Raw genomic sequence first — 27,384 nt, forward strand, 5'->3', positions numbered from 1 at the left:
AAGAAACTGGAAAGCGGATTAAAAATGTGCCACAGACTTATTAGCATGTGGGTGGCAAGAGGTGCGTTATTATGCAAGCACAGTGTACTGTTTCAAGGAGAAGTCCAGACTCTTTGTTCAATCTATAGCAGAGGTTCAAAATAGCTGGTGTGTGTGTGTGTGTGTGTGTGTGTGTGTGTGTGTGTGTGTGTGTGTGTGTGTGTGTGTGTGTGTGTGTGCGTGTGTGTGTGTGTGCGTGTGCGTGCGCGTGCGCGTGTGCGTGCGTGCGCGTGTTTGAGCAAGTGAGAGAAAAAGAGAAAGCAATTGTTCTCTCTGGGTCTTTTTCATTTTAAGATTAAGAGGGGAGAGACCGGCGAGACAAGAATTCGAACCTGGGTCCTCACTCTCACAGGAGAATATGCTCTGCATGTGCTATAACTCCCTCTGTGTGTCACAACACATTGTAGGGCTGCTCTTCAATCAAAGCAAACTACTGGGGTAACCTAGTATAAATCTGTAGTTCTCAAAGTGGGGTCCAGGTAGGTAGTTTGAAATTAAATTCATGGCAAATTCATGGCTAAATTCAAATTCATGGCAAAATTAATTTAGCTTGTTCACCGTGATATAAGCGACAATACAGTATATGAGCACACAATGCTGTTTTCACTATTATAATATATTTTTTTATTTAATTTAGAAATCTTTCTATTCGTTTTATTTATTATTTTTTCTTTTTACACTTTTCGTTCAACAACATAGCCTACTCAAAATAAGGATGCCAGGTTGAAAGTGGTTAAAGTTGAGGTTACATACAGTATTCTTTGCTTACTTTTTGACCTCCCATCAGGTGATCTGTGGGACCCAGACTCCTGCAGGTCTGTGAGCGTGGGCTCAGAACCAGTGCGGACCCTGCTGGTGCTGGAGGACTCTGTGTGGGCCAGCTGTGGAAACAGTGTCATGGTAATTGACGGCTCCAGCCTCGCCACTCAGGTGAGACATTCGACACTGAGCCATTGTTGTAAAATGTGTTAACTGTCAGTGTACACCATAATGGACCTGTGAAGGCTAATTACAAATAGAGGTCTCCATTGATTGGTTGATTGATTAAATACTTTATTAGACAGAAATGTGAAAAGCACGAGTATAAACTTGGTCTAAAAGGATATACACAAAGAAGTCCCCATTTGCGCTACCTATAGTAGCACAAATACGCTATTCTGACTGGCTGAGACATGTCATTTGGGGTAATTTAATTATTTAGAAACCTGTTAAGAGAACAGACAACACAGGTGTGTAGAAGTAGTCCAGCAAAACTGACGGTACAAAACTACCTACCTAGCTACAGAACATTGAATAAAAGGAGCGATGACGTGGTTACTTGCTCAAAGTGCATTGTCCCACTTTTCCCATGCCTAACATGCCAAAGTAATTAATGCATTCTGGGGGCATGGTGGAGCAGTCGGTAGCGCTGTCGCCTCACTCATTTCCTGGGTTCGATTCCCGAGGGGGAAATCCCAGGAAATCCCGGGTTTCGAATCCTACTGGGACTCAAGGGCGAAATACCGCCAGGATTTCTGCTGTGGCTGCTGGGGGTGTGTTCATTCCTCTGTGTCATCAGCGCCCATACCCTAGGTGGGGTTGGTGAATGGACCCTGATCATTTTGGTGACTTAATGGCTTAATGGCTGTTGCTCTAACGCCATCCTTACTGTATGCCGATGGTTCAAGGACTTTTACCTCTGGTGATACCTCTAGTGCTACCCTCAGGGACCGGGACCCCCAGGTGTCCTTGAGGGGGGTTCCAGAGGGGGTCCCCTGTTAAATTATTTAATGTTGTGTATCAAAATCAGTTTTATTACTTTATGCTTGGTGCCTGGTGCATGAAAAGTCATATCACAAAAGGTTCTGCCATCCAGCCAAAATGTTTTGTGCTATGGCATAATTAAACAGCTATCTTTTTTGTTAAGTCATGCTCAAAATATTAAATTCCAAGAGGGCAGACAGGTGTTCCTCTTGTCGTCTCTGGCTGTGGTCAACATTAAGTAGCCTAATGTCCTCTGATAACAACCAAACTGTCAAGGTTAATATTAATAACATATTTGAATGCTGGACTTTAGCCTTAATTAGTTATTGCTCCCAGGTGTGACTGGTCTATGAATGAGAAGTAGGAAAGCAGTGAGAAAAAGTACATGATCATGTGCAAAGTCTTCCTGCATACTGCAAATGAAGCTTCATAAAACAAATGTAATAACCAAAAGCAGAACAATAACAAAATCTATATCACACAATAGATTTTCCATCCCATGAAATGTACAAACACAGTGCAGTTTCTACGAGGTCAAATTAATTGATCTCGAAAGGCTTTTAAGATTTCCTGCCATTGCCTCCTTCCCCTGCATGTGCTTGAGTAAAAGTAGGTTGGTTTATTTTACATACTGTGCTTGACATTTTAATGTCACAGAGTAGTTCCTTTCATATCTCAGTTCAACAAAATGTATGCCTGTCCGTGTCCATGTAAGCAATATTAGGAAAACCATAGAAATTGCACACAAACAACAGAAAGGAAAAGGAAAAAAATGCATTACTGAATTGGCCAAACCTGATTATAGAGTTTAAAATGAACACTGAGGAATTGACAGCGTAAAACAGATCTTGCAGACTAAGTAACGCATAGACAGCTTCTGACCGCCTCGTGGACTGCCTCAAGACCTTGAATATTAGGAGTGACTTAAGCAAGGGAGAGATGTCTTACCTCGTTCCTTTGCACCTCTGTTCCCTAGAGGCAGTAGCTTAACCAGCTGAGTGGCCACGCAGTGCAGGCACAGTTCTGGTTCACTGTCTATCCCTCAGAGCTTAACAGGTCAGCATCTCACTGCTAACCTTGTCTCCGGCGCTAATATGGACTCGTGGGGGCTGACATCACAGGAGCTACAGTGAATGCACAAGATCTAGGAAGCTGTGCTTCGGCCGCTGGTGTGAGTTGTATGGCTGGGAGTGAAGACAGAGTGGTTTCTATCAATCCATACTGCAACCCAATGCGTTTTATTGTCTGTAGCACCCCAGAGAGTGTGCGCAGCACATCACACGACAACTTCTGCCGTTTTTAACATCTGAAGTAAAACTTTTTAAATCACCCAAAGGGACCGTGTGCTCCACTTTAATATATTTTTCGGAGTTGATTTCAGGACCATCCATGAGTGTAAAAATGAAAAGCCATCTTCCCAAAATGCTGTTGTTGAAGGAGAGACGGTAAAAAGTAAAACGTTCTGGCAGTTTGTATGATGTAATGTAATGTAAATGGTCATTGCTGTGGCAATTTTGCATGGTTTGGGCTTCCTGTCTCAAGGTGGTTTCTCACTAGTAGTGATATTTATGCAAAGACATGAGAAAAATGAACAAAAACATTTGTAATAACAGAACATTTCTCTTCCCTGGCCCAAAATATTTTCAGATAGGGGTCCATGGGGGTTCATGTGAAAAATGCACATACTCTACCCTTACAGTAATAAAATGCACATACTCTACCCTTACAGTAATAAAATGCACATACGTACTCTACCATTACAGTAATAAAATGCACATACTCTACCCTTACAGTAATAAAATGCACATACTCTACCCTTACAGTAATAAAATGCACATACTCTACCCTTACAGTAATAAAATGCACATACTCTACCCTTACAGTAATAAAATGCACATACTCTACCCTTACAGTAATAAAATGCACATACTCTACCCTTACAGTAATAAAATGCACATACGTACTCTACCCTTACAGTAATAAAATGCACATACTCTACCCTTACAGTAATAAAATGCACATACTCTACCCTTACAGTAATAAAATGCACATACTCTACCCTTACAGTAATAAAATGCACATACTCTACCCTTACAGTAATAAAATACACATACTCTACCCTTACAGTAATAAGGGTGCACTATGTGCAATAAGGGTGTACAATCCATGCACTATGGGTATGCCCTCCATCACTTTAGGAATAAATCATCACAGCCTGGGCCGTGGCTCAGCGGTCCAGGCACCTTGGCTGGTAATCCAGTCTGGCAGTGTGCCGCGGGTTCGACTCCCACCTTGGCTGGTAATCCAGTCTGGCAGTGTGCCGCGGGTTCGACTCCCGATCCACTGGTAATCCAGTCTGGCAGTGTGCCGCGGGTTCGACTCCCGATCCACTGGTAATCCAGTCTGGCAGTGTGCCGCGGGTTCGACTCCCGATCCCGACGGCCTTTACTGCATGTCACTCCCCCATCTCTCTCCCCATTTCCTGTCAGCCTTCTGTCTGTCCCTCTATAAAAAATATAAAATAAAATGCGGAAGCGGCAAAATAAAACATCGCCAAAATCATAAACAATATATTTAATACTACAATAGCTGTCTGTCTGACAAAATGACTGACTGGGAAAAGTGCTCTCATTGGCTGTAGCGTGTCTCTGCTCTCAATGATGGCAACACATTTCATACTGCGTGATTTTCAATCGCCGGCCGACATGTCCAGTTATCAAAACATGCCTGATATGATATCTAGAGCGCTCAGGGAGGCATGTGCAAATGCTGCGATCATGCTCGGCTCTTGTTCTTTGAACCGTTCACACATACAGCGAGCAAAACCACAGGGAGCAAATCCTGACCTGCCTCTGATCTGGTGGTTTGTCGGCGACAGCCAAAACATAGACAAGTGGATGATCGGTGCAAAAATCTTGCAGTGTGAACTCGACAGTAGCTATTCTTAAACGTATATCTCCCATTACTTTCTCATACTCCCTTCTCTGTTTCTGTCCACCTCTTTACTTTTAATTGTCACTATAACTACAATTAATTAATGAAGACAAATAAATAAAAACTAAAGAATAAAATAAAAAGAACACAACATGGTTGCACTGCAATACTGTGTGTATCACAGCTTAAGCCCCTTCTGTCCACCCTTCCACGAAACCTTAACTGAGTGGGACGGCTGTATACGCTTTTGATAAACTCCAACTGGCAAATCATGTTCCCTGTCCTCCATCCTATTATTTTCTCTCTCTCTCTCTCTCTCTCTCTCTCTCTCTCTCTCTCTCTCTCTCTCTCTCTCTCTCTCTCTCTCTCTCTCTCCCCCCCCATCTGCTCTCCCTTATCACTCACTCCTTATCAATCCACCCATTTCCCCTCTCCCGGGCTGCCACTAACTGTGGATTTGCCATCCTCCAAGGTACAACGACACCTTGTCGCCCGACGTAATGAAGGGCTAATGAGGTGTTCAGGCCGGCTTTATAGCGTGTGTGCCTTCAGCCTGTTGTGCTGTTGCCTCCCTAGCAGTGGAGGGATGCCACTGTTGGTCTTACATGGCAGTGCAGAGCATAGAGGGCATATTACCTCTGTCGCGCTTCACTGCCCACCTCATCTTCTGTCAGCAACACTGGATTCAGGCCACTAATACCAGGTTGTTGGTTTGCAGGGGACCACCAGTTATTGCCTTTACTCAGCCTGCATTTGACACTGCACAGTGCAACAGGGGTGTCCCACTTGTTTTGATTTCCATTTGATTAGATTTTTCCAGTCGAGGCTTTTGTGGCTAATTGGATTTTGTATGAAAGTGTTGTCATTTTATTAACCCAGTAAGACCTGAGGCAGATTCTACAAATGCATTCAAAATCAGTAGATTTTTCAAACATGTCCAAAAATAGCAGATGTACAAGCTCGTAGCGCAGCATAAAGTGACGCGCTGGGAGCTTATACACTTCTGCTATTTTTGAGCGGTGCAAAACCTCTCCAATGAGTGACGAATGACCAAGTGTGTATGTCTGTCTGTATGTCTGAGTACGCCTCATTGACCCCTGCAGCTGATTGGGGAGGTTCAGATCACACAGTACATTTAACATCTTTATTTGTGTTCACATTTTACAAGAAATTTCTTGAACACAAACAATAGTGGATGCGCAAACTTGAGAAAACTCTACAACAAGTGCTTTAGATACAGATCACGGGTACAGAAAGCATCGCCTTCTCCATATATGGTGACTGCCAATTATTGCAGACACTGAACAGAATTTTGCCGATGCCTTAGCTCTCGGCTTGGGCATGCCTGCAATCTGCAGGCCCCTCACGACTGATTTGTGGACATTACAGAGGCTTCCAAATATGAACACAAGTACATAGTACTTTACTACTACTACTTTACTATGAGTTTACATCTGTAGCCAAGCTGTATAATAGCATCCTTAAGACGCTGGTACTTAAGCACCTTGGTAAGGAATGCCTCTTCCAGACTGTGGTCAAATGTACATGCCACACACACACACACACACACACACACACACACACACACACACACGTTTTAATCATTTATTTATATCCACATAAGAGATACAATACAAGAACACAAATATTTACAAGGTGCTGTACAGAATACAGTCAGAAAGTCACAGACAAATACCCGCACACCCTTCAGGGGTACAAGTAACAGCGTCTTTGCCATAATTGGCGGCTACAGATAATAGAAGAGATTGCACTGAATTTTGCAAGCCGTTTAGCTGCTTTTTTGGCATCCCAAGTTGTTGGAAGCCTCACAGGTGCGTAACTACCGTCGCGCAGACAACGCAACTGCGTTGGGGTCCAGAGGCAACCCGTGCCGTCGGTAAAATAAAATTATAAATACATGCAGAGATGCATGTATTCTGCTGCCTGCTGGGGGGGGGGGGACCACATGCTGCGTGGGGGCCACCCGCTGACCAGCCTGCGTGTGGGCCTACTGACGTCTAGTTACGTGGCTGAAGCCTCTTAAAACCAACCTATGTACATGTCCTATAGGCTGCCAAAGATAAACACGAGTAGATTGCACCTATAGCCTAGCTCTGTGATAGTCTGGAGGAGTATTTAATGACTTTGGTCATAAAGGCTTCTTCTAAGCTAGAATCAAAGGTACAGGCCACTTCAAGAATGGCAACTTCAACTGGTGTATTAGCAGAAAGATGTTCAACTATTTCAGGATTTTCAGAACAGAGTTGAAACATGGAAGGTTTGACACAGGAATGTTTGTACATTCTTACAGACAGTAAAATGTTTAGATATGTCCTTTGTTATTCTGTCATGGAGTGCTATGTAAAGCCCCATATAGGCATAGCAGCCATTCAGAATGTGTTGAATGTGACCACCTGACCTGTTACTGTAATACAACCCACCTTGCTTAAGTCAAGAACTGTGCTTGACTCCAAGGCACCGCTCACTTCACACTAGGTGTGATTTTTTTTTAATAGCCAACGCAAAAAACAAAAATTACACGGATGCTTTCCTGGTTTTAATGGGTTGATAGTGAAGTAATTTATCATCATCAATCTTTTCTTTTGTTTTTGTGCAAGTGAATATATCAGTCACCCTGAACTATTAATTTCCCTTCATTCAAATAGTGGCCACTATAATGAGACTATAATGAGTATATGAAAAGCGTCAGCATTGTTTGCAATTAATACATTAATCAAACAAACAATATTCATTATGTTTTCTGTCACAGGCATTTGCACTCATAGTGATTTAATTATTTCAAATGGAAACCAATCGGAGAGTTTTGATTGATTGATTGAAATATGTATTAACAGTTTGCAGAATTACAGTATATTTCAAGCACAACCCAATACAAAAAGTGTTCCGTTCACCTCTGTTCTCTCCCCTCCAGGTAGGATTGCATCCACTGATGTGCTATCAAAACCCAATTGCTTTTATCTTGTTAACCAGTATGGAGTGGTTCATGGTGTCAAAAGCCTTTTGGAGGTCCAGCATGACCATGCCACAGTATTTGCGAGCATCCACCTCGTGTTTGATGTAGTCACTCATAGAGGAGGCATGTGTCAGTGGAGTGGGATGTTCTGAAGCCGGATTGAAATTCGTACATATTTCTTTTTGTGGCAAGATACTTTTCAACCTGTTCATAGACTATTTTTTCAGTTACTTTCGAGATGGAGCTAAGAATAGAAATAGGGCGGTAGTTGCCAGGGTCTAATTGGCTCCCTTTCTTGTGCAGGGGGGTTACTTTGGCCAGTTTGAAATCTTGGGGGACCTGTCCCTGTTTGATGGAGAGGTTTATTATGTGGGTGATGATTGGAGCTATATCACCCCTCAAGAGAACATTGTATGCTGTGTCAGTATCCCATAAGGCCCTCCAGGTGTCTTAAACATATGGTAGGCAAGATGGTATGTACTGTACAGTTACAGAATAAGCCTACACTTAACTGAATGTTCCTTGCAAAATGACCACACCAGCACTATGCTAATTGTGTGGCATGCAATACAGAAACCGGGTTTACTCTCTAAACTGCTCAACTCAAATAATGTTGTGGTTAAACACTACTGAAGGTAGCATTAAATTAAATGGTACTGAATTTGCATTTAATGCCATAATGATACTCAAGATAGCATTTAACTCGTTTTTTTTTATTTGAATCCGTTTTTATTGGTGCACAAAATAAGAAGATACATTGCACATCTTTTCCCAAGCAGAACAGGCACAGAATGCAGAGGAGTCCCTTAAAAAAGAAAACACATCAAAGGCTTCTTTTCTCCAATTTCAAACAAAGTGGGACCCACTGGCAAGGGCACACCAACAACAGGTGGTAATCCCCCCTTGCAAGTGCACAAGAGAGTGCATCTCCCCTCACATGCACCAACTGACTAATCACCCTACCAGCTTGTGCAATGGCAATGATAGGAGCTCCAAGACCATCCCTGTAGCAACCATTTCATGTTTAGGACCTCAGGGGTGGCATGTGTAGCCATGATAAGGCTCATTTAACTTTTTCTTCTCCCCAGCAACTCATTAAGAATTTGTGCCTGGAACTGCTCGATCTCCATTGCAGTCTTAAAAAGAAGGAGGTCAGGGACGTGATGCAAAATAGTGTCCTGTGTTTCAGTGGAACTATTAATTACAGACTAGAGAGGCATTAGTTAGTTTCTTAAAGCATCATTAACGCTACAGCTGTGTCTAAGCTTTCTACTGTGAATTGACCATATTGGAACAACTAGTGTAGTGATGTTATTAGTATACTACTGTGTAGTAGCCTATTCATAATGAGATATGACTGCCAATGCAGCAGTGCTAAGTGGATGGGAGGATAATGGCACCCTGTCTTTAAATCACCTTTATTAAAATGCACTAGCCTTGCGTATCGATACTAATATCACTGCGTGGATAAGGATATTAGTCTCGTCCTCTGCAATGTCCCGCCCCATATTTGCATACTGGGCCCTGGTTGGTTATGGGGTCTATGGGGCTATGGGTTTTTCTGGGTCCAATGACAGCGCCACAACAGGCCATTATATGAACTTTCAGGAAATCCCGATTTCCTCAGTGGCTTCACAAAATATCTGTCTGACTGCCCCCCTGGGTGTAATATTGGTTGCATTGACTAAAATCATCTTGCTGGATTAAAATTATGTTCCAAAAAGAGGTCCAAATGAATGTTGATGGGCTGTAGACAAAAGACCAAACAATGGTGAAAATAACATTTCTTCTTTTCTTTTCTTTATTTCCTTTGTTTTGTTTTTTTAAATAAACTGAGATTCCTTATTGAGACAACCATTGTTCTTGTTTTCTTGTACAGCATTACCATGTCCTATCTATGGATACCATGGTTATTGTGTTGCTGTCCTCCCCCCTTTATAACCATGCCAACATCTCTGTCCTTCTTCCAAACCCCCTTTACTCCATCCCAGAGGTTTGAGGTGCATCCCGACCCCATGGTGAGTGTTGCCCACATGGTGCGAGCTGGCGGAGGAGTGTGGATGGCCTTTTCTGAGGGCTCTTCCATCCGTCTCTTCCACACCGAAACACTGGAGCATCTACAGGAAATCAACATTTCCACACGCTCAACACTACTGAACCCTGCAGGTACTGTAGCATACGGTCAAGTGTTTGAGTTCTACTCTGCAATCCACCAAATGCATACGTACATTTTAGGTATGCGGTCTAGCTTAACTTGGACTCAGGGGGGTGGACGCCTCTGCCTTGCATAGTCCCCAGTGAATAGGCATTTTGCCCTTCACTGGTAACCTTATTTTGGATTTGTTTTAAATATATGAAGGTTTTGTGGGCTGGGCTTTTTACTAAAAAGCCCCCCCTTTTTAAATACTACACACATACATACATACATACCTACATACATACATTTCAGACGTTTTAGCAGTTTTTAAGGACCCACTTTTAGGCCAGTGCACCAGAGCAAGCTCTTGCCTTTTTTTTAAACCCCACCCATTTTAACCAAATACATACATACGAACCATAACATAAGCAGGGTTAAGTCACGTCATTGTGTCGCAGGCCAAAAGTAGCCAAAAATATACTGTAAGCCAAAGAAAAAATAACTACATCATAATATATGCAGGCATATTGGGGATAAGCCTGGTTAAACCACTCAATTCTTCCAAATGTATAACTTGTATAAATGGAAGCTTGTCCCTAGTCCTCTATGTGCCGTTTGTTTGGTAAAAGAGGAACATAATTACTTGCGCAAGCAGAGCGCGCAAGTACTAGTTTTGTCCAGGACGATGTTTGTTTCATGTCAATGTCTGGGCAACCTTTTGAATCATGTTTCTGCTCATAATGTCTCAGTTTGAAGGGCACAATTACAGTAGAACTGTCAAATATCATAGGCCTAGTGACAGATATAGTGTACATTTGATATCAACAAAAGAAAAAGCAAAGCTATCCTTTTTTTTGCGGCTTTCAGCCTTTATTTTATTTAGAGGGACAGACAGTAGGCTGACAGCAAATGGGGGAGAGAGATTGGGGGGGGTGACATGCAGTAAAGGCCGTCGGGATCGGGAGTCGAATCCGCGGCACACAAGGTGCCTGGACCGCTGAGCCACGGCCCAGGCCTAAAACTATCCATCTTTAAAATGTGAATGAGATACAAAGATGGCCACCAAAGGTTTTATAAAGCAGTCTGTCTGACTGTCTTTCTGTCAGAGTTGAAGTTAAGAATCAAATGGGATCTTTTGGGGGAAGAGTCTATATAGAGGTAATGAAACCTGGGCAAAGCTTTTGTGGTTGTTGGATCAAAACGCCCAAATTAATCACAATAGTTTTTGTCTCTGTATGTATATTTCCATTTTCTTTGTATAACTCATTTGTATATACCAATGCTACTTTGATGTCAGTTTCTGCATCCTTTTCTATAATGTTTATTTCTATAAGTAATCTGTGATGCCCATTGCCCTGTGAGCTTTTAGATCTTATTCCGATGGACAACTATGGCATGCAGCAGCTAACTCTAAACTAAGCCTTAGGATGAAAACATACACCAGACCTTAGGATGAAAACATACAGCACACTGTAATAAGGTCTTAACAGCTCAAGAGAGGGTGCCAATTAAGTGACGATGTTCTCTCTCAATGCCTCTTCCTCTGAGTGGTATTCCGGTCTTGTCCAAGTTGCTCCTGCGGGGTGCAGTGCTCCTCCAAGGACTGACCTGAATAAGTATCAGTCTATCTGTCTCCAGACCACGCAAAGCCATAATAGAGCCATGGGGTTAGAGGGAGGAATTAATAAAAATGAAATAAAGTCGCAGAGGAGCAGTAAAATACCAGAGTCAAAAGATTTCCATTAGGAGGGTTTCCATGGAAACACGCCTGTCTTTCCTTCAACGTCCCTGAAACAGAGGTATCATGCTGGGTTTGCCCCTTCCGCCTCTCTGTGTCTAACTCTGTTTTCCTTCACCTAACACCTTTTCTTGCGTTCACTCTTCAATCTTTTTCCTTTCTCTTTGTACCCCGCATCACCCCCCACCCCGCCCCTCACACCGCTCCCTTTTCATCCCTTTCTAAAGAATCTCCTCGCCGTCACTTCACTTCTAGCTGCAGTCCATTGAGTATGCGGGAGGTATCGCATCACACCCTATCTGCCTTCCTTCATGATGAAATGAAATATTTATCACCTAACGTGGGCATTTTTTCTCTTGTTTGTTCAGGGAGCTATGCCGAACAAATGGGATAAGACTCTGTGGCCGAAGAAAGTCCATTTCCTGATTCAATGTCATTTTGATTCAAACTCTGATTCAAACTTTCCGTGCATTTAAATCTGTTCAGTTGTGTTCATGTCTGTATTTATGCAATTGTAGACTCCTGCCGAATAGAATCAGTGTAGACTAGAGAGAGATTGATGTGTTTAGAACAACACTCAAAGCAATAGCAGCAGCACTCGATCTAAACGAAGAAAGTTAATAAACTCTAGAATGAAGACAGACATGTTTAGAGGGACAAAAGTTTCATTTTTCGGCTCAGTATTCTTTTCATTTGTTTTGTTCAAAAAGGCACTTTGAGGTGACAGACACAGCTCCTATGGTCATGGCCTCGTCTGGAGAATACAAGTGTCATTTTTCAACTTGTGCCTGCACCTCCCCTTGAAATATGTGGTCGATTTGAGAGAGGGTGGCATGGCCCCATGCAGGGGGGAGAGGGTGGCAGCCTCGTGGCATGGCCCCAGGGGGGGATTCAGGCCTAGAAAATGGGTTGCTGGTCTCCAAGAAAGTATCTCAACTGCAGTGCATTTACGCAGGAAACACTTCATAGTTAATACATATCAGTGGGGTTTTATTCCCTCTTGGTTTTCTCCTTGACTTGTAATAGGACATGCATTAATAATATACTCCATAATCCTCTCCCTTTAATGTGATATATACACATAGGGAATTCCGGTTGCGGTAAACAAGAGAGAAGGGTCTGAGGTTCTGAAAAATGCCTGTGTCTCCTCTTACTAATGGCTTTAATAGTTCCCTCCTTAGGGTGAAAAGCAGTATTCCAAAATAAAGCCCTCTGTGACATTGCAGGAGGAAACATTTATCTTCAGAGACATCTTTCTCCCCCCACAATACCAACCCCCCACTGTAACACCACTGTGTATTGTGGTGCATGTGCATGTTTGTGAAAAATTGGAGGTGGAAGACTGCTTGAGGTCTTCTCAAGTGTCGCCAACCCCCACAATTATGTTTCCTGAACTTGATGCCTTGCGCCCACATTCTCTGATTTAAGTCGATGCTTAAAAGCTTTACAAAGATTTTTCCCCCTGTTTTACACAGAATATAAGTGGCTGGCAAAAAGAAAGAATGAAACACTTTCTTGTCATTATAGTCCTGAACACATGCTCTTATATGCATTGGGCAGAAGCAATAACTCAGCCTGAGTGTTACAAGGGGGCGACTCCCTGTCTGTCTCACCATGTGGAGCAGGCACAGCTAGCTCTTGACCAGTGAGGGGACAGCACGTGCCAAGGTTGTGTCCTGGGCTAAACCTCTAACAACAACATGAGGCACTGTGCTGAAACAAGCCATGACTTCAAATACTGGACTCATGGATTAACTCGAGAGAGCAAGAACTCCAAGTTAGAAAAAGCACTTGCATGGAAGGCTCTGAAAAAGCATGGCCAGTGTGTGGAAGTCCCCGACATACTGTATCAAGCTCGATCACCTTCTTCTCTGCGACTGTAGAATGTGTCCTCCTCCTGTAAATGGCTGTGAATGCAGGATGCCGGAGCCAGTCCTACAGAAGTCCCTGGATGGGTGCTACACCAGAATGCTACGTACTAAACATCACCCAGGATGAGCATGTTGCCCACCAATGAGAAGATAGAAACCAGGGGCCTTCAGACAGAATACTTGTGCAGTATGTAGGAGCCAACACACAGGCATCGATCATGTGGGCATCCCACACCTACCTAGAAAAGAAAGTGGCAGGACTACCGGCGAGATAGACCCACACAGAGTGTCAAGATGGCTAGAGATGCCGCTGGAGGACTTGTCCGAGGATGACCTAGATTGAGAGAGGGTCCTTTGCTAAAGGCCTCTAACCCACTCTGCTCCCTCTGTCACTGACAACATGCACCTCAGCTATGGATCCATGTTCATATGCTGCTCTTCTCCCATGCTCTGCCTCGCCAGACCGTCAACTTGTGAATGCTTCATTCATGCACAAATCAATTAGGGAACTCTCAAGCCACTCGTGCAATTAGCACATTCTAATCTGAGCACGGCGCGGAACAGCCATGTAAATACATTTCGTATACATGTAAATGAGCATTCTTTTTCTGCTGCGATCACATGACTGTTGGTGTAATTCAATTATGGTTGCCATGGATATTATTGTAAATGGTGCTACAGATAAGTAGGCCACAATGGGAGCCGAGGGCGGGCTCAGGGACCGCAAAGAGATTGCAAAAATAAACCCATAACAAACATTGTTTTTCACCCTTTGTTAACTGGAAACAAAGGTTTTGCATCTGTAATGAGAACATGCAATTAGCCTTTTTCCCCTTCCCTATAGACATGCAGTAGTAGAGAAACACATCTATGCTGGACAACTTTGGAATGTTCTCATTAACTCTTTGATAATAAATTCATCGCGTTAACCCTGTGTTGGGCGTGTCAGATTTTCCCAAAAAATGTGACAGATCTACAAGCTCACCATGCATCAAATTTTCTATTTTCACCACACGCCATCATACTCCAAAGAATAACATATGGCTTATGGGGTTAAGGAACTACGGTGCAGAAACTGCTATAGGCTGTGTGACAAGAAAGTAATTGCATGGCCTCTTGTTGTACTCTAGGGGCTGGATATGGCTTAGTCTGTCACATTGGCAGAAAATGTAATGAACCTCAAGTACTAATATTGCTAAGTGGTATAATAAGTGAAACTGCTATGAGTATCTATCCATCTATCTAGCTATCACTTGCTACCCTATCACAGATGCATGCAGGGTTGCCTGCATCTCAAACTAGCGCGACATTCTGGGATTGGGAATTGCCTCTGATTAGCAAACTCAAAGCTGGTTTAACATTGCTTGTGAGTGGCATGTTGATGAGTGACACATGAGGGCTTGCATACGCATTCCAGCGACTCCGCTGGAATGCGTATGCAAGCCCTCATGCGTCACTCGACTTCACACAACATTTGGCATCAGGCTGTTGTAGAACTGAAGGGTAAAGGCGAGGTTTATTAACACTTATACATCCCGTGTGTGTGTGTGTGTGTGTGTGTGTGTGTGTGTGTGTGTGTGTGTGTGTGTGTGTGTGTGTGTGTGTGTGTGTGTGTGTGTGTGTGTGTGTGTGTGTGTGTGTGTGTGTGTGTGTGTGTGTGTGTGTGTGTGTGCGTGCGTGCGCGTGTGCGCTACGTGGCCGTCTTCAGTTCGCTATAAACACAACACGAGATACAACTGTCTTGAACGTACAGTACGTGGTCAGAATGCTCCACGTAGCCTATAGCATGACTTTGTGACCTTTAAGTAAAGTGACAAAACTTTGTATAATATGCTATACCCGGCCATGTGCACGTATAACTTTCATCACCAGGAGGTTTCATACAATGGATGTTCATATAGCCTATAAACCAATTGATCTGTGAGTTCAAATGTATACTGCTGTGTAATGTTTATTCCTTTAATGATAAGAAGTCTATTTCCAGCTTAATGTATCCATGGTAGCTTTTCCTTTTAAGTGCTGCACCAGCAAATGGGGAAATCCAATTTATCCTAATCATTTTCTCTAAATGCCTGGGTTGTCTATGTTGAAGATTTCTTTCCCCCTTTTTTCCCCAAGCTTGTTTTGCGCTGGTAGGTGAATTGCAGCTTCACATAATCTAACCAGACATGGGCATTTTCATGTGAAGTCTTACATTGTGAGTGACCCAGTGTTTCCTTTATTGCAGGTCAAAAAAGCATGCGTGTCACCAGCCTCCTGATTTGCAGGGGGCTGTTATGGGTCGGTACTGCCCATGGCATCATCATCACCCTTCCGGTTCCCAAACTGGAAGGCATCCCAAAAATAACAGGTATGGATGGGTCAGCATTTGGAGGACTGACAGTGATTGAATGGGTTCTTGAGAGGTCAAAATGAAAGCAACAAGTTTTTCCATGATAGGAAATAACTCTGCACTGGACATTATTGAGGTCACAGGCTACATTGTTCTCCTGGCAGTGGGAATGGGGCTTTTGTTAGCGTTTTGACAACACAGCATTGACATATTCTGGCCAGATAAATGTATCACTGTCAGGCAGTGCTTTGTTACTCATGCCAACAGAAAGAGCGTTGTTTTAGTAAAGTGGTTAAACCTTACCTTACTTTATTACTCTCTGATAATAAGCCAGTTTTTTACCCAACTTAGAGCTCATTATTGCACAGAAAATGCAGTATAAATAAACATTTCGTAATCTCGCACTGCTGCTGAGAGGTCAAGTTGTTGAGGTCAAGTTGTGCTTTTCACTTGTGATACTACAATTTTCATAGTAATTCAATTCTGAATTAAATGGATATAAAGACACATCTTTGACTTGAGTCAAAAAAACTCAAAAAACTCAACTTGTGCAGCTTTTATTGCTTCACTGCCTTCACATATGGTACTACTGTGTATATATGAGAAATACAATTACTTGCAGTTGTTTTGTTGGCATTGGTAATATACGTACTATCGTAAGCAGATAGTGGTCCATAAGGTTGAAGATACATCTGGACCTCACGTGCAGTGCAAAGGGACAATACAAGACCTACAAAAATATACTGTACCCTTCGCAATATTTTAATATTCCACTGCTCCTCCCCTTCAGGAAAGGGGATGACCTCTCTGAATGCCCACTGTGGGCCTGTTGACTTTCTGGTGGCCACCACCAGCACCCTGTCCGCTGAGCTGCTGAAGAGGGACTCTGTTGGCGACGGGCCAGACTCTGCATGTGGCGGGGAGGACCGCAGCGACATGTCCTCCCAGGAGTCCCTGCAGCAGTCCGGCTGCTTTCAAGGACAGGCAGGGGAGACGAGAGGCAATAAGGGACGTGGTGTTCTGCTGCAGTACCGCCTGCGCTCCACGTCCGGCCTGCCAGGACGTCCGCTGACGGCTCTGGGCGACGAGGCGTCCGACTCCTCCCTGGAGTCCCTGCAGGAGCACAGTCTGGAGGACGGCTCCATCTATGAGCTCAGCGACGACCCCGAGATGTGGGTCCACGGCCGCCCCTGTGAGCGGGACGGCGGGCGCAGGGACAGGGTCACTTCCGCAGCCGTCATCTCTGGTGGGAGGGGCTTCCGTAGGCTGAGGGAGAGAGGTACTAGGACAGGTGGAGAGGGAGCAGAGAATATACTCATGGTATGGCAACTGCCGTTGACTGTGTGACATGGAAGCCACGTCATGTGTCCATGGCACGCCGTTTAAACGTGGTTCTCCGGCCTAGTCTGTAAACGATCCGTTCTATATTATCAAGGGATTGGTAATGTCATTATGAAGGTGACATCACTGGCACGCGGAGCTACACAAAGTGGGTGACTCAGCCTGTGTGATGTGGAATCAAAGGCGCCACGCTGTTTTTGCCCGCCACAGATTTCCGTCCTTGTGACACTTGTGGGCTGATTCCCACCTCCTACTTTATATCAAATGGATAAATTCAACCTCATCGTGGATGCCTGACACACAGATTCCGCTCCCACCGGGATTGCTGTGCGAGTACCAGCGGACTGCATCTCTTTGGGAAGCCAGCCTTTCTTGAATGTGCCGTGCTGTGCAGTGTTGGAGATGGACCGCCTTTTATCTGATCCCATGGGAAAGATCCCATCTGGTAAAGAGGCTGAGAAGATGAGAAGAACCGCAGCATCACAAATCACATTAGCATTTACTTTATTTCCTCAGCCAGAAGTCTCACTCACTCACTCCCATCCAATGTGAATGTACTGTATATATTACCAAGAATGAATCGATGCATTCCAAAAGTAGACTGTGTTCCCATTTTTTAGACTCAACTGTGTCTGTTGATAAGCAGATTTTTGAAGAATCAGATTATGTGTTTAGGGTTAGGAACATCGGGCCCTAACCTTTTTGCCTTTAAAAAAAATATATCCAGTTTACAAGCTCACAACGTGACCGTGTCAATGTACAGTAGATTGGCTAGTTAAAATATTTTAAAATATTTTTCAAAATAGTAAAATATGGCGAATAAGTTTAAACATAAGGGGTAAGGTGGCGCGCAACTTAGGGCCCGCGGACCTTTATCTACAGTATGTTGAAGTTGCCTTGAAGAGTGTCAAAGTTCCTGTGCCTTCACAGAGGAGGACCCATGCTAGTATTAGATCAATATTGTAAACCATGAAAGGTAAGAATAGCAAGCGTATTATGCGACACAAAATGGCTAAGACGTTACATTACATTTAACTATACAGCATGATTAGGGCTGACTCATTAGAGGGTCAAAACATGCATTACATTCCTGAAGGGCTGTGCATGGCAGACATGAAGAACATATCTGATAGCGCCACTTCCATTATCCCATGTCTTTTCCATTTGATAATACTACACATGTGCACACATGCTTGTTAATGCACAATCTGCATTAATTAGGAACGCATGTCACACACCAAAAACCTGTCTGAAAGTAATTGTGGCCATCCAAATCATGTGGTATGTACTGAAGCAGCCAAGAGTTATAACTTGCTTATTAGTGTCAATATTACATAGGAAAATTAAGGATTGCATTTAACAATTGGCCCAGTGCTATATCACAATTAGGCCAACAATTGGCTGAATAAGGCCACATCTTGTTTATTAGAGAATGCTACCCTGGCAATATTTTTAATGTTGAATTGAATGTCATTAGCCAGGTAGACTCTCAAGCCAGATGACTCTTCCACAAACGTATTATGCTACAGAGAATATGTAATTCCACCTCTCAACATGCGCTCTTGTGATAGGAATCTGTCATTTTCATTCACAGACTGAATGTAAACTTGGATGATTTTTAATTAGTTTTTGCCTACAGATCCAGTCACTGCTTGGAATAATGTATACATGTGACTTCTTCAGTGCCTACAGTATTTTCTATAGCATAATATCTGCTAAGCCATTTGAAGGCTAAGGTGATGCAAAAGGTACAGGGATGATGGCAATCTCAGTGTTGCGTCACAAAAAGAAAAAATATGTCCACGTTCAGATGGAATGCTGCTAGGCAAGAACATCTTCATGGCCATTCTCAAGGTTATTCCATTGAACCTTAGCTGGTGGATGAGCATGTACTGTATTTCATTCATAAACACACTTTCATACAGTTAGCATTGCACATTAACTTTTTTCTGTAGTTTCCCTACGAGCGGAAATTTAGCGTGACCCTTTAAGAAGAAATGGGTTCCCATTCTCCATTGTTTATAGTAAAGTCATACAATAAATGGCAATGCACTGAATATTAATTAATTAAACGCACCACTAATTAACCTGTTGAGTCTTTTGGCAAGGGGACATCATACAGTAAATGCGACTGAAATGAATGCAACTTTTTAACAGTATTGTTGTGGTGAGAAAAATAATTGTATTGGGCACAATTTCACAGGATGCAAACATGCATTCAGTGGTCGATGTGCTGTTTAGAAATAGTACAATAATTGCACTTATACCAGCACTGGTATGTGGAAGCAAAGTACTCAACAGCTTGTTTGAATTTACTTTGGTGCATTAATAAATACATTTCTAAGGGCCGATTCATACTCCTGTTTCGGCGCTGTAGTGCCGAAATGATTTCGGCTCGTCAGAAAATTTCAGTAGCACCGAAGAGCCGACTTTAGGACGGTACCCGCCCCCCCGAACCTCAAATGACGTCAAATTGTAGGCTCTACAGCGCCGAACCGACTTTTATTCGGCTCTAAAATAGGAGTATGAATCGACCCTAAACGGTGTCATATTGTCTTAACTGTGCTATGTATGCTAAATTAAAAACAACTGAATCAGCGAATAGAGTGCTAATTATTGTCAAAATCGATTGTATTGTAACTGAATTCATAAGGGTTCTATTAAACAGTATTGTGTGCAAAAACCAGTGCATCAAAGAAATCCATGCAAACAACCAAATTTGATTAATGATCTGAATTTGTGCTCTTTGATTTACGACTGTACGACATTAGTCTGTAAGTATGCAAAACATTTCCTATAAACAGCTATCAACTTTTTGAGCTTGGCTAGTCTTTGGTAGCCTATCCCAGCACTTTCCAATACATGTTATTGTCTCCACCAGGCCGAAGGCATGGGGAGAGAGTATGTTTTGCACTCCGTGTGTGTGCGTGTGTGTGTCCGTCAGTGTGTGTCCGTCAGTCCGTCTGTTACCAGCTAATCTCCTGCACCGTTAACCCGGTCGATGCCAAACTTTGCACACACACTCCCTGGATGCCAACGATGAACCACTGCCCCAAATTTTCCAGAATGGCCTGTTATAGTGCCACCAGGAGTCCGACTTTTGTAAAACATTTTTCTTTGCTATTACTCCTCTATATTTTTCAAAAGAAATCCAGGAAATCGTTACACAGTATCTCTATAGCAGGGATACTCAAATAGATTTACCTGTGGGCCACATTACAAAAATGGCAAGGGGCCAGGGGCCAGTAGATAAAATGACCTTTTTCATGAAAAAAAATGAGTAGTGATATGGCTGACAATCCTGAAAATAGATAGCTATAAGTGAAGAGCAATTTCCGCAATTTCCGCAATTACCATTTCCGCAATTTCCATTTCCTCAATTTCCATTTCCGCAATTTCCGCAATTTCCATTTCCACCATTTCCGCAATTCCCGCAATTACCATTTCCGCAATTTCCATTTCCGCATTTCCGCAATTTCCGCAATTTCCATTTCCACCATTTCCGCAATTTCCGCAATTTCCATTTCCGCAATTTCCGCAATTTCCATTTCCAACTATTAATGGCAGCTGGGTTTCATCATTCAAATAAAATAGAATTCTGTCCGTTTAGCTATAAAATTATGTCAGGTCATAATGGTCCCGCGGGCCTGATGTGGCCCGCGGGCCTGAGGTTGAGTATCACTGCTCTTCAGTGCTCTATAGTCATGTGCTCAAGACGGATCTGTCTGATATTTCATATTCCACCCTGATTGACTAACATTGGCTTTCAAAATTTGCAGAATTGGCCCGTTTTGAACAAAAAGCCTCAAATCATGAACAGGAATATACCTACCCTTTTCACATTGGCCTGTTATAGCACCACCAACAGGTGGATTTTTGCAAAACACATTTTTGGAACAAAATGCCTCAAATCGTCCAATTGCCATTCAAGGCGTAAGAATAAATGGCACCCTTTTCACATTGGCTTATTATAGCGCCACCAGGAGGCCACAACCTGACCTGCCCTGGTGGAGACCTGTGCCCAGAGGGGCACTTTTTCTAGTTCTTATTGTTTAACACGTGGAATTAATATTGCACTGCTGAATTGCATTGTTTAAAAGAAATGACATTGCTTTACCTCTGCTAGAGAAACTAATCTTGTACAAATGTGGTTTAGACCAGGGGGCTAAAGTAAAACTTTGAGGATTATGTGGTGTCTTTTAGACATTAACCGGCTTTGGAATCGTTTGTTGATTCAGGACACTGATTGCAGTGGCAATTCTTTCTTTTAAGCTTTACCGGCTACAAATGAAGGATTCAGGTCAGATTGCTATCCATTAAGTCTATCCCATCTGTGCAAAATTCTAACCTTTTTAGTTTATTCACTTTTACCATTTTTACCCGCTTCCTATCTACAGCAGTGGTCCGGTGACCCCCTGGTGTCCTTGTGAGGTGTGAGGGGGTTCCAGGAGGTCCCGGTGACCCCCTGGTGTCCTTGTGAGGTGTGAGGGGGGTTCCAGGAGGTCGTCCACCCTAAAACATGATCACCAGGTATTAAGGATATATATATCATAATTATATAAAAAAATTATATAAGGAGGAAGAATGTTTTCAAAAAAAGTGTACAGTATTTGTTAAAATGTCGTTTTTATGTGGACACGCACGTGTGTGTGTGTGTGTGTGTGTGTGTGTGTTGTGAGGATTGCAACCAACATCAAGATACAGCCAGGCAGGGAACCGGTTTGAGCCCAGAGTGTGGCACTCGTTTATTGAAAACCAAATGATATTCACAGGGAAAAATAATAATAATAACTTAGGTTCAACTCAAAAGTTCAGCATTCGCTAACGGTAGCACTTCTGGTGCGTGTGAGCCTAGGACAGCCGCTCTGGGCTTTGTATCACAGTCCTAGGTTTCCTTCCTTTTTCCTCTATATCTTCCAAGCCAATATAGTTGCCAGCCTTCTTCCACCCGAGCCCAACGGTGATCCGGCTCTCAATAATGGTCCTAGGAGGTGAGAAATATATAGTCAGTCTGACATATTTGTACTGTACAATATTCGTGAGGGAGTGGGTGCTCGCTTACCGTCAGACCGCGTGCCATCCTGCCCCGGAGAGAGTCAAGAGCGAGTGGGGGGGAGATGAAGGCTTCTTATCCTGTTTGGCTGGGAGCACAGGTGTGGCTCATCTAAAGCCCTCCAGCAGGTAATGGTGGTAGTACCTGCCCCCTATGATGCAGCCCAGCCTGTTGTGCTTCACTCCGCCTCCCCGCTCTCTCTCTCTCCAGGGAGGTGCTCAGGTGGCACGCGGTCCCTCAGCGAGACACCACAGTGTGTGTGTGTGTGTGTGTGTGTGTGTGTGTGTGTGTGTGTGTGTGTTTAACCATCCATCCGTCCGTCTGTTACCAGCTAATTTCCGGCACCGTTAACCCGGTCGATGCCAAATGTTGCACGCATACTCCCTGGATGCCAACGATGAACCTCTGCCCCAAATCTTCCAGAACGGCCTGTTATAGCGCCACCAGGAGCAGGAGGCCGACTTTTGAAAAACATTTTTTTTATATTACTCCTCCAGATTCTGCAAATCGTTACACACTATCTCTATAGTAATGTGTTCAAGACGGATCTGTCCGATATTTCAGATTCCATCCTAATTGGCTAACATTGGCTTTCAAAGTTGGCAGGATTGGCCTATTTTGAGCAAAAGCCTCAAATCATGAACGCATGCAATTTACGTGAGATCTTTCACAAACTTTCCTACTAGGCTGAGGAATATATCCCACCCTTTTCACATTGGCCTGTTATAGCGCCACGAACAGGTGGATCTTTGCAAAACACATTTTTGGAACAAAATGTGTCAAATCATCCAATTGCCATTCAAGGCGTAAGAATAAATGGCACCCTTTTCACATTGGCCTATTATAGCCTATATTATATCATTATATGTCAGTTGGGTGAGGGTGTTCTTGCCACAAGCCCCCAATTAGACCTCTCTGGAAACATTGGGGAGAATCAGCGTAGTGGGAGTAGTGGGACTTGAACCTGCCTGCGGATTCTGCAGTTTGCAATAGTTAAGCTGACCTCACCACTGCACACACTTGATTCTCCTAGTGCTCTTGAAGTGTTCTTCTGGATGTTAACTTTCAAAACTTGCTCTGTATTTAAGAGACAAACTCCACCAGCATATTAACCATGGAAGGCATGGGATTGGAAAAAGGAACCTCTGTATTCAGTCTTCACCACTGCATCCCAGAAACTTCACACAGTGCTTAGAGTGTTCTTAGCATAGAGGCATGCGAATTGATCACTGCAATGCAGAACCTTCACACACTTTAGAGTAGTGATGGGAGATTAATCGGCAAACACATGGGTATCGGAAGATTCTAGTTGTTTTGTGATTAAACCTAGAACACTAAACATATTTTGTTCCACCATCACTAAGCACATGCAGGTATATTATACCTGGGGTACCAGCAGCTTATCAACACCTCCCCCTCCATGTGGGGTACCAGCAGCTTATCATCACCTCCCCCTCCATGTGGGGTACCAGCAGCTTATCAACACCTCCCCCTCCATGTGGGGTACCAGCAGCTTATCAACACCTCCCCCTCCATGTGGGGTACCAGCAGCTTATCAACACCTCCCCCTCCATGTGGGGTACCAGCAGCTTATCAACACCTCCCCCTCCATGTGGGGTACCAGCAGCTTATCAACACCTCCCCCTCCATGTGGGGTACCAGCAGCTTATCAACACCTCCCCCTCCATGTGGGGTACCAGCAGCTTATCAACACCTCCCCCTCCATGTGGGGTACCAGCAGCTTATCAACACCTCCCCCTCCATGTGGGGTACCAGCAGCTTATCTCATCACTGGCAGACTGCACTGCACTTCTGGGAGATGTGCAGCATTGCTTCAAGGCTGTTCAGACCGCAGCAGAGGAACCGCTGGGGAACCCTTAACAGTGTTTCTCCATGTCCAACTATCCCTTTTACGGAGCCCCTTTCCATCGATATCTCATACTATACTCTTTGTCTGTCTGTGCTGTATGTCTTTCTGGGGCTCTCTTTCCCTCTCACACTCTACTCCTTTTGCACTGCCTTTGTCCTTTTTTCTCTCCCTACACCCCCCCCCCCCCCCCCCCCAACACATACACATGCTCGCACGCACGCACGCATGCACGCAAAGTACAAATGAATTCCACAACACATCCCTCCACTGTCCATCATTATAGTTTTTGTTCACATTCATGATGCCTATAGCCTATATAGCATCTCATAGGCTCTGTCTGTCAAACTCAAGGCCATAAAAAATAGCAACTTTTCAGCAAAAAGCACAAAGTTTTAGTTCCATTTATTTTCTGCAAGTGACACTGCCCTACAAAGTATACATAATTAGGCAATAGCTTCCCTGCTGTCAATGTCACATCAACAACTTACACAAGGGTGAGAGGGTGATTCACGGAAGTGGGCAGGCCTCAGCAGCAGCAGTCGCCTGTAATAAATTACCCAGTGAAGGTCACTGTTAAAATAAACCACGACTGATTGGCTGGAACAGATGAGTTCCAATGGAGGTTCAGGTGTGCACGGATAAATCTGAGGTCAGCACACCTGTGGCTTCTCCAGCGGGGTTGTGCCAATCAAAGAGGAACGAAATGTGATCATGCCCCACACCAGGTGCCTCCCTCACTGCTGGCCTTTTCACAGCAATATCTGAGAGCATTAGCACCTGAGGCCGTATTCTGCTTTGTTTGTCTTACAATCAACACTATGTGTTCGTGATATGGGGCATCGTGTATTTTTGTTTGTTTGTTTTTTTCATTTAACACAGTGGATTATCACCATCATTCTACTCATTTCACTCTCCGATGATTCCGTTTTTCACGAAACACTAAACATGCGATGGAAAAGCTGCATCCTCTGCAATTAATATGCCTCGTCTCATTCTCAGTGGATGTGCAGAATATAGGTCTTTGTTTACTCGTATACTCTTTTCATTTTCCGCGCATAAGCTCTCTTTTAGCCAAACGTTCTGGCTCGTGTAGATGCTATCCTGGGAAAATGGCGATACCCAACCCCCGCTATCGAGAAAACAGTACAGAAATGAGGATCACAGTGCTGTGGGGGAACCTGAAAGGGGTCTGCAGAAAGTCAGACGTGAATAGGGGTAACATAATGCTGATCTGATAAAGCTGTGCTGAATTGCACCCTGTACTTGCGGGTCAGCCGCAGAACGCATCCTTCCCTCGAAGCGAAATGACAAAGTGAGAGCATCCGTGGTGCTGTGCAAGCGATTCCCTGTCAAAACCCAAGCATAAATATGTGTCTACTTTTTCTTTGGTGGGACTTCTCTCACAAACCCTTTTTTCTAAGACCTTTCTATAGATATTTTCTACCAATTAACCCTGCCCCAGGAGAGATTTGCCTATCTCAAGCCCCAGCTTTTGCGTCAGTGTGGCTCGCGGCGCCACTCTCCCTACATCTCAGGTATAATTTGCATGGCTCGGTCAAGGCTAAACTGAAGCGGATGAAGCGTTGCGTTTTTGAAGGCCTCCAAGCTTTATCTGTCGGTTCATAAAAGCCAGGCATATTTGCATTGCTTTTCATTTCAGCAGGCTTGGCAGTACTGGTGATAAAGGAAGAACAGCACACAGTACCAGGCGTTTCCTTAACAAAGAAAGGCAGCAGCTAATGATTTGCATAGGGAGAATGCGAGGATAAGGATTCACAGAGGTACAAACCTGTGTGTGTGTGTGTGTGTGTGTGTGTGTGTGTGTGTGTGTGTGTGTGCGTGCATGCGTGCGCGCATGACTATGTTTTGCACCCTGTCTGTCCATCTGTCTGTTCGTCCGTCCGTCCGTGTGTGTGTGTGTGTGTGTGTGTGTGTGTGTGTGTGTGTGTGTCCTTCTGTGATGCAAGCACCGTTGGATTGGCTGCAGCGAAACACAATCATACTCACAAATACTCCCTGGATGGCACAGCATCCATGCTCAATACCAAACAATGCACACCGACAAACGTTCCTGACCTGGTGGAGACCAGTGCTCCGAGGAGCACTTTTTCTAGTTTATTTTATTCAATGTTATTGTTATAACATATTTTAACAGTTGAACCTAAAAGAGCAAGTGCATTTTCCGGCAGTGGCATCTGCCAACATTACTTTAATAGTTTTACTATAGTTAACCTCAGTAAAACTATGCCTAATCCTAACCTTAACCTGCAGTAAAACCATGCATAAACCTAAGCCTAACCTCAGTAAAACTATGCCTAACCGGTCCTAACCCTATACGTTAACCTCAGTAAAACTATGCCTCAACCTAACCCTAAACTCAGTAAAAGTGTTGCTGCGGGTAACTGCCACGGAAAAAGAAAAACTGCTCCGGCAGCTGCTCTAAAATATACTCGCTGTCCCTCGTTGAATGCAACTGTTTTTCAGTTGATTCCCAGATCTAAAGTTGATATACAAGGACGAGGTCCTTCCAGTAAACTCCTGGAAAGCCTGTTCCGTGGCATGGGTCCATCAATCTCCCGTTGCTCTTTGTGTCTTTTTCAATGCTTTGCCAATGCTCCTGGAGCCTCACACATATATTTTATTTACAACCTTATAATCATGCAGATGATTGATGACATTTTGATCGCTTCACATTATTCTCCTAGTCCCCAAGGAGAGGTCCTGCTCTGTGGCCTGACCATTGCATGTACTGCATGCTTATCACCATCTGTGATTTATCTCTAACTTCATCTACAATATTTGTGTGGAGCTATTGAAAAATAAATGCATGCATTTGCAGTACACTGTATGTATAGCTTATACTGTGTGGGCCTATCATACTGGAGGGTCCTATCGTCTCTGCTTATTTACCCCTTGGATTTATAAACATGCCAGGTTTACACTCTACACTTTCTTCTGTGTTTTATTTCATTGGACTATTTAGGCATTTGAAGGGTGACCTTCAATTCATATATCTATTGCTATAACTCTCCACTACTATCTCAGTTGGACCAGTGTGGAGGAGATAAAAGGTATTTTTATGTCTTGCAGTGAATCAAGTCACTTTTATGCCAACATTCCCCCACTATTCAAACAAAATGGGAGCGTTAGCATTCAGGCCTAGTCAATTCGCTCGCAGCTTTTTTTCCTTCCGCATGTCTGTTGAATTTGGATGGTGGCCAGGGAGCAATTCAGAGGAGAAAAGAAGTGCTGAAAATGATCACAGCCTGGTTTCATTTCACATTTTCACAACAAAACCACACCTCACACTCACTATAGTCCCCCCAAAATACACATCAAACTCTTTACCTGT

The 27,384-nt window shown here is 43.6% G+C and overlaps 1 protein-coding gene across 5 annotated transcripts in view; it reads left to right on the forward strand.

Annotated features, from left to right (window-relative positions):
- Positions 1-19,721, forward strand: part of arhgef10la (Rho guanine nucleotide exchange factor (GEF) 10-like a) — a 154,764-nt gene extending 135,043 nt beyond the window's left edge. For all 5 annotated transcript variants that reach the window (XM_080780426.1, XM_080780425.1, XM_080780424.1 and 2 more), the window contains 4 exons: positions 827-969; positions 9,682-9,856; positions 15,664-15,786; positions 16,559-19,721. In XM_080780426.1, coding sequence (XP_080636552.1) covers positions 827-969; positions 9,682-9,856; positions 15,664-15,786; positions 16,559-17,115 — 998 coding nt within the window. In that variant the 3' untranslated portion in view covers positions 17,116-19,721. The remainder of the gene's footprint in view (positions 1-826; positions 970-9,681; positions 9,857-15,663; positions 15,787-16,558) is intronic.
- Positions 19,722-27,384: the final 7,663 nt, after the last annotated feature.

Source organism: Protomyctophum bolini, assembly GCF_963924005.1.
Source record: "Protomyctophum bolini genome assembly, chromosome: 2".
Taxonomy (NCBI): Eukaryota; Metazoa; Chordata; class Actinopteri; order Myctophiformes; family Myctophidae; genus Protomyctophum; species Protomyctophum bolini.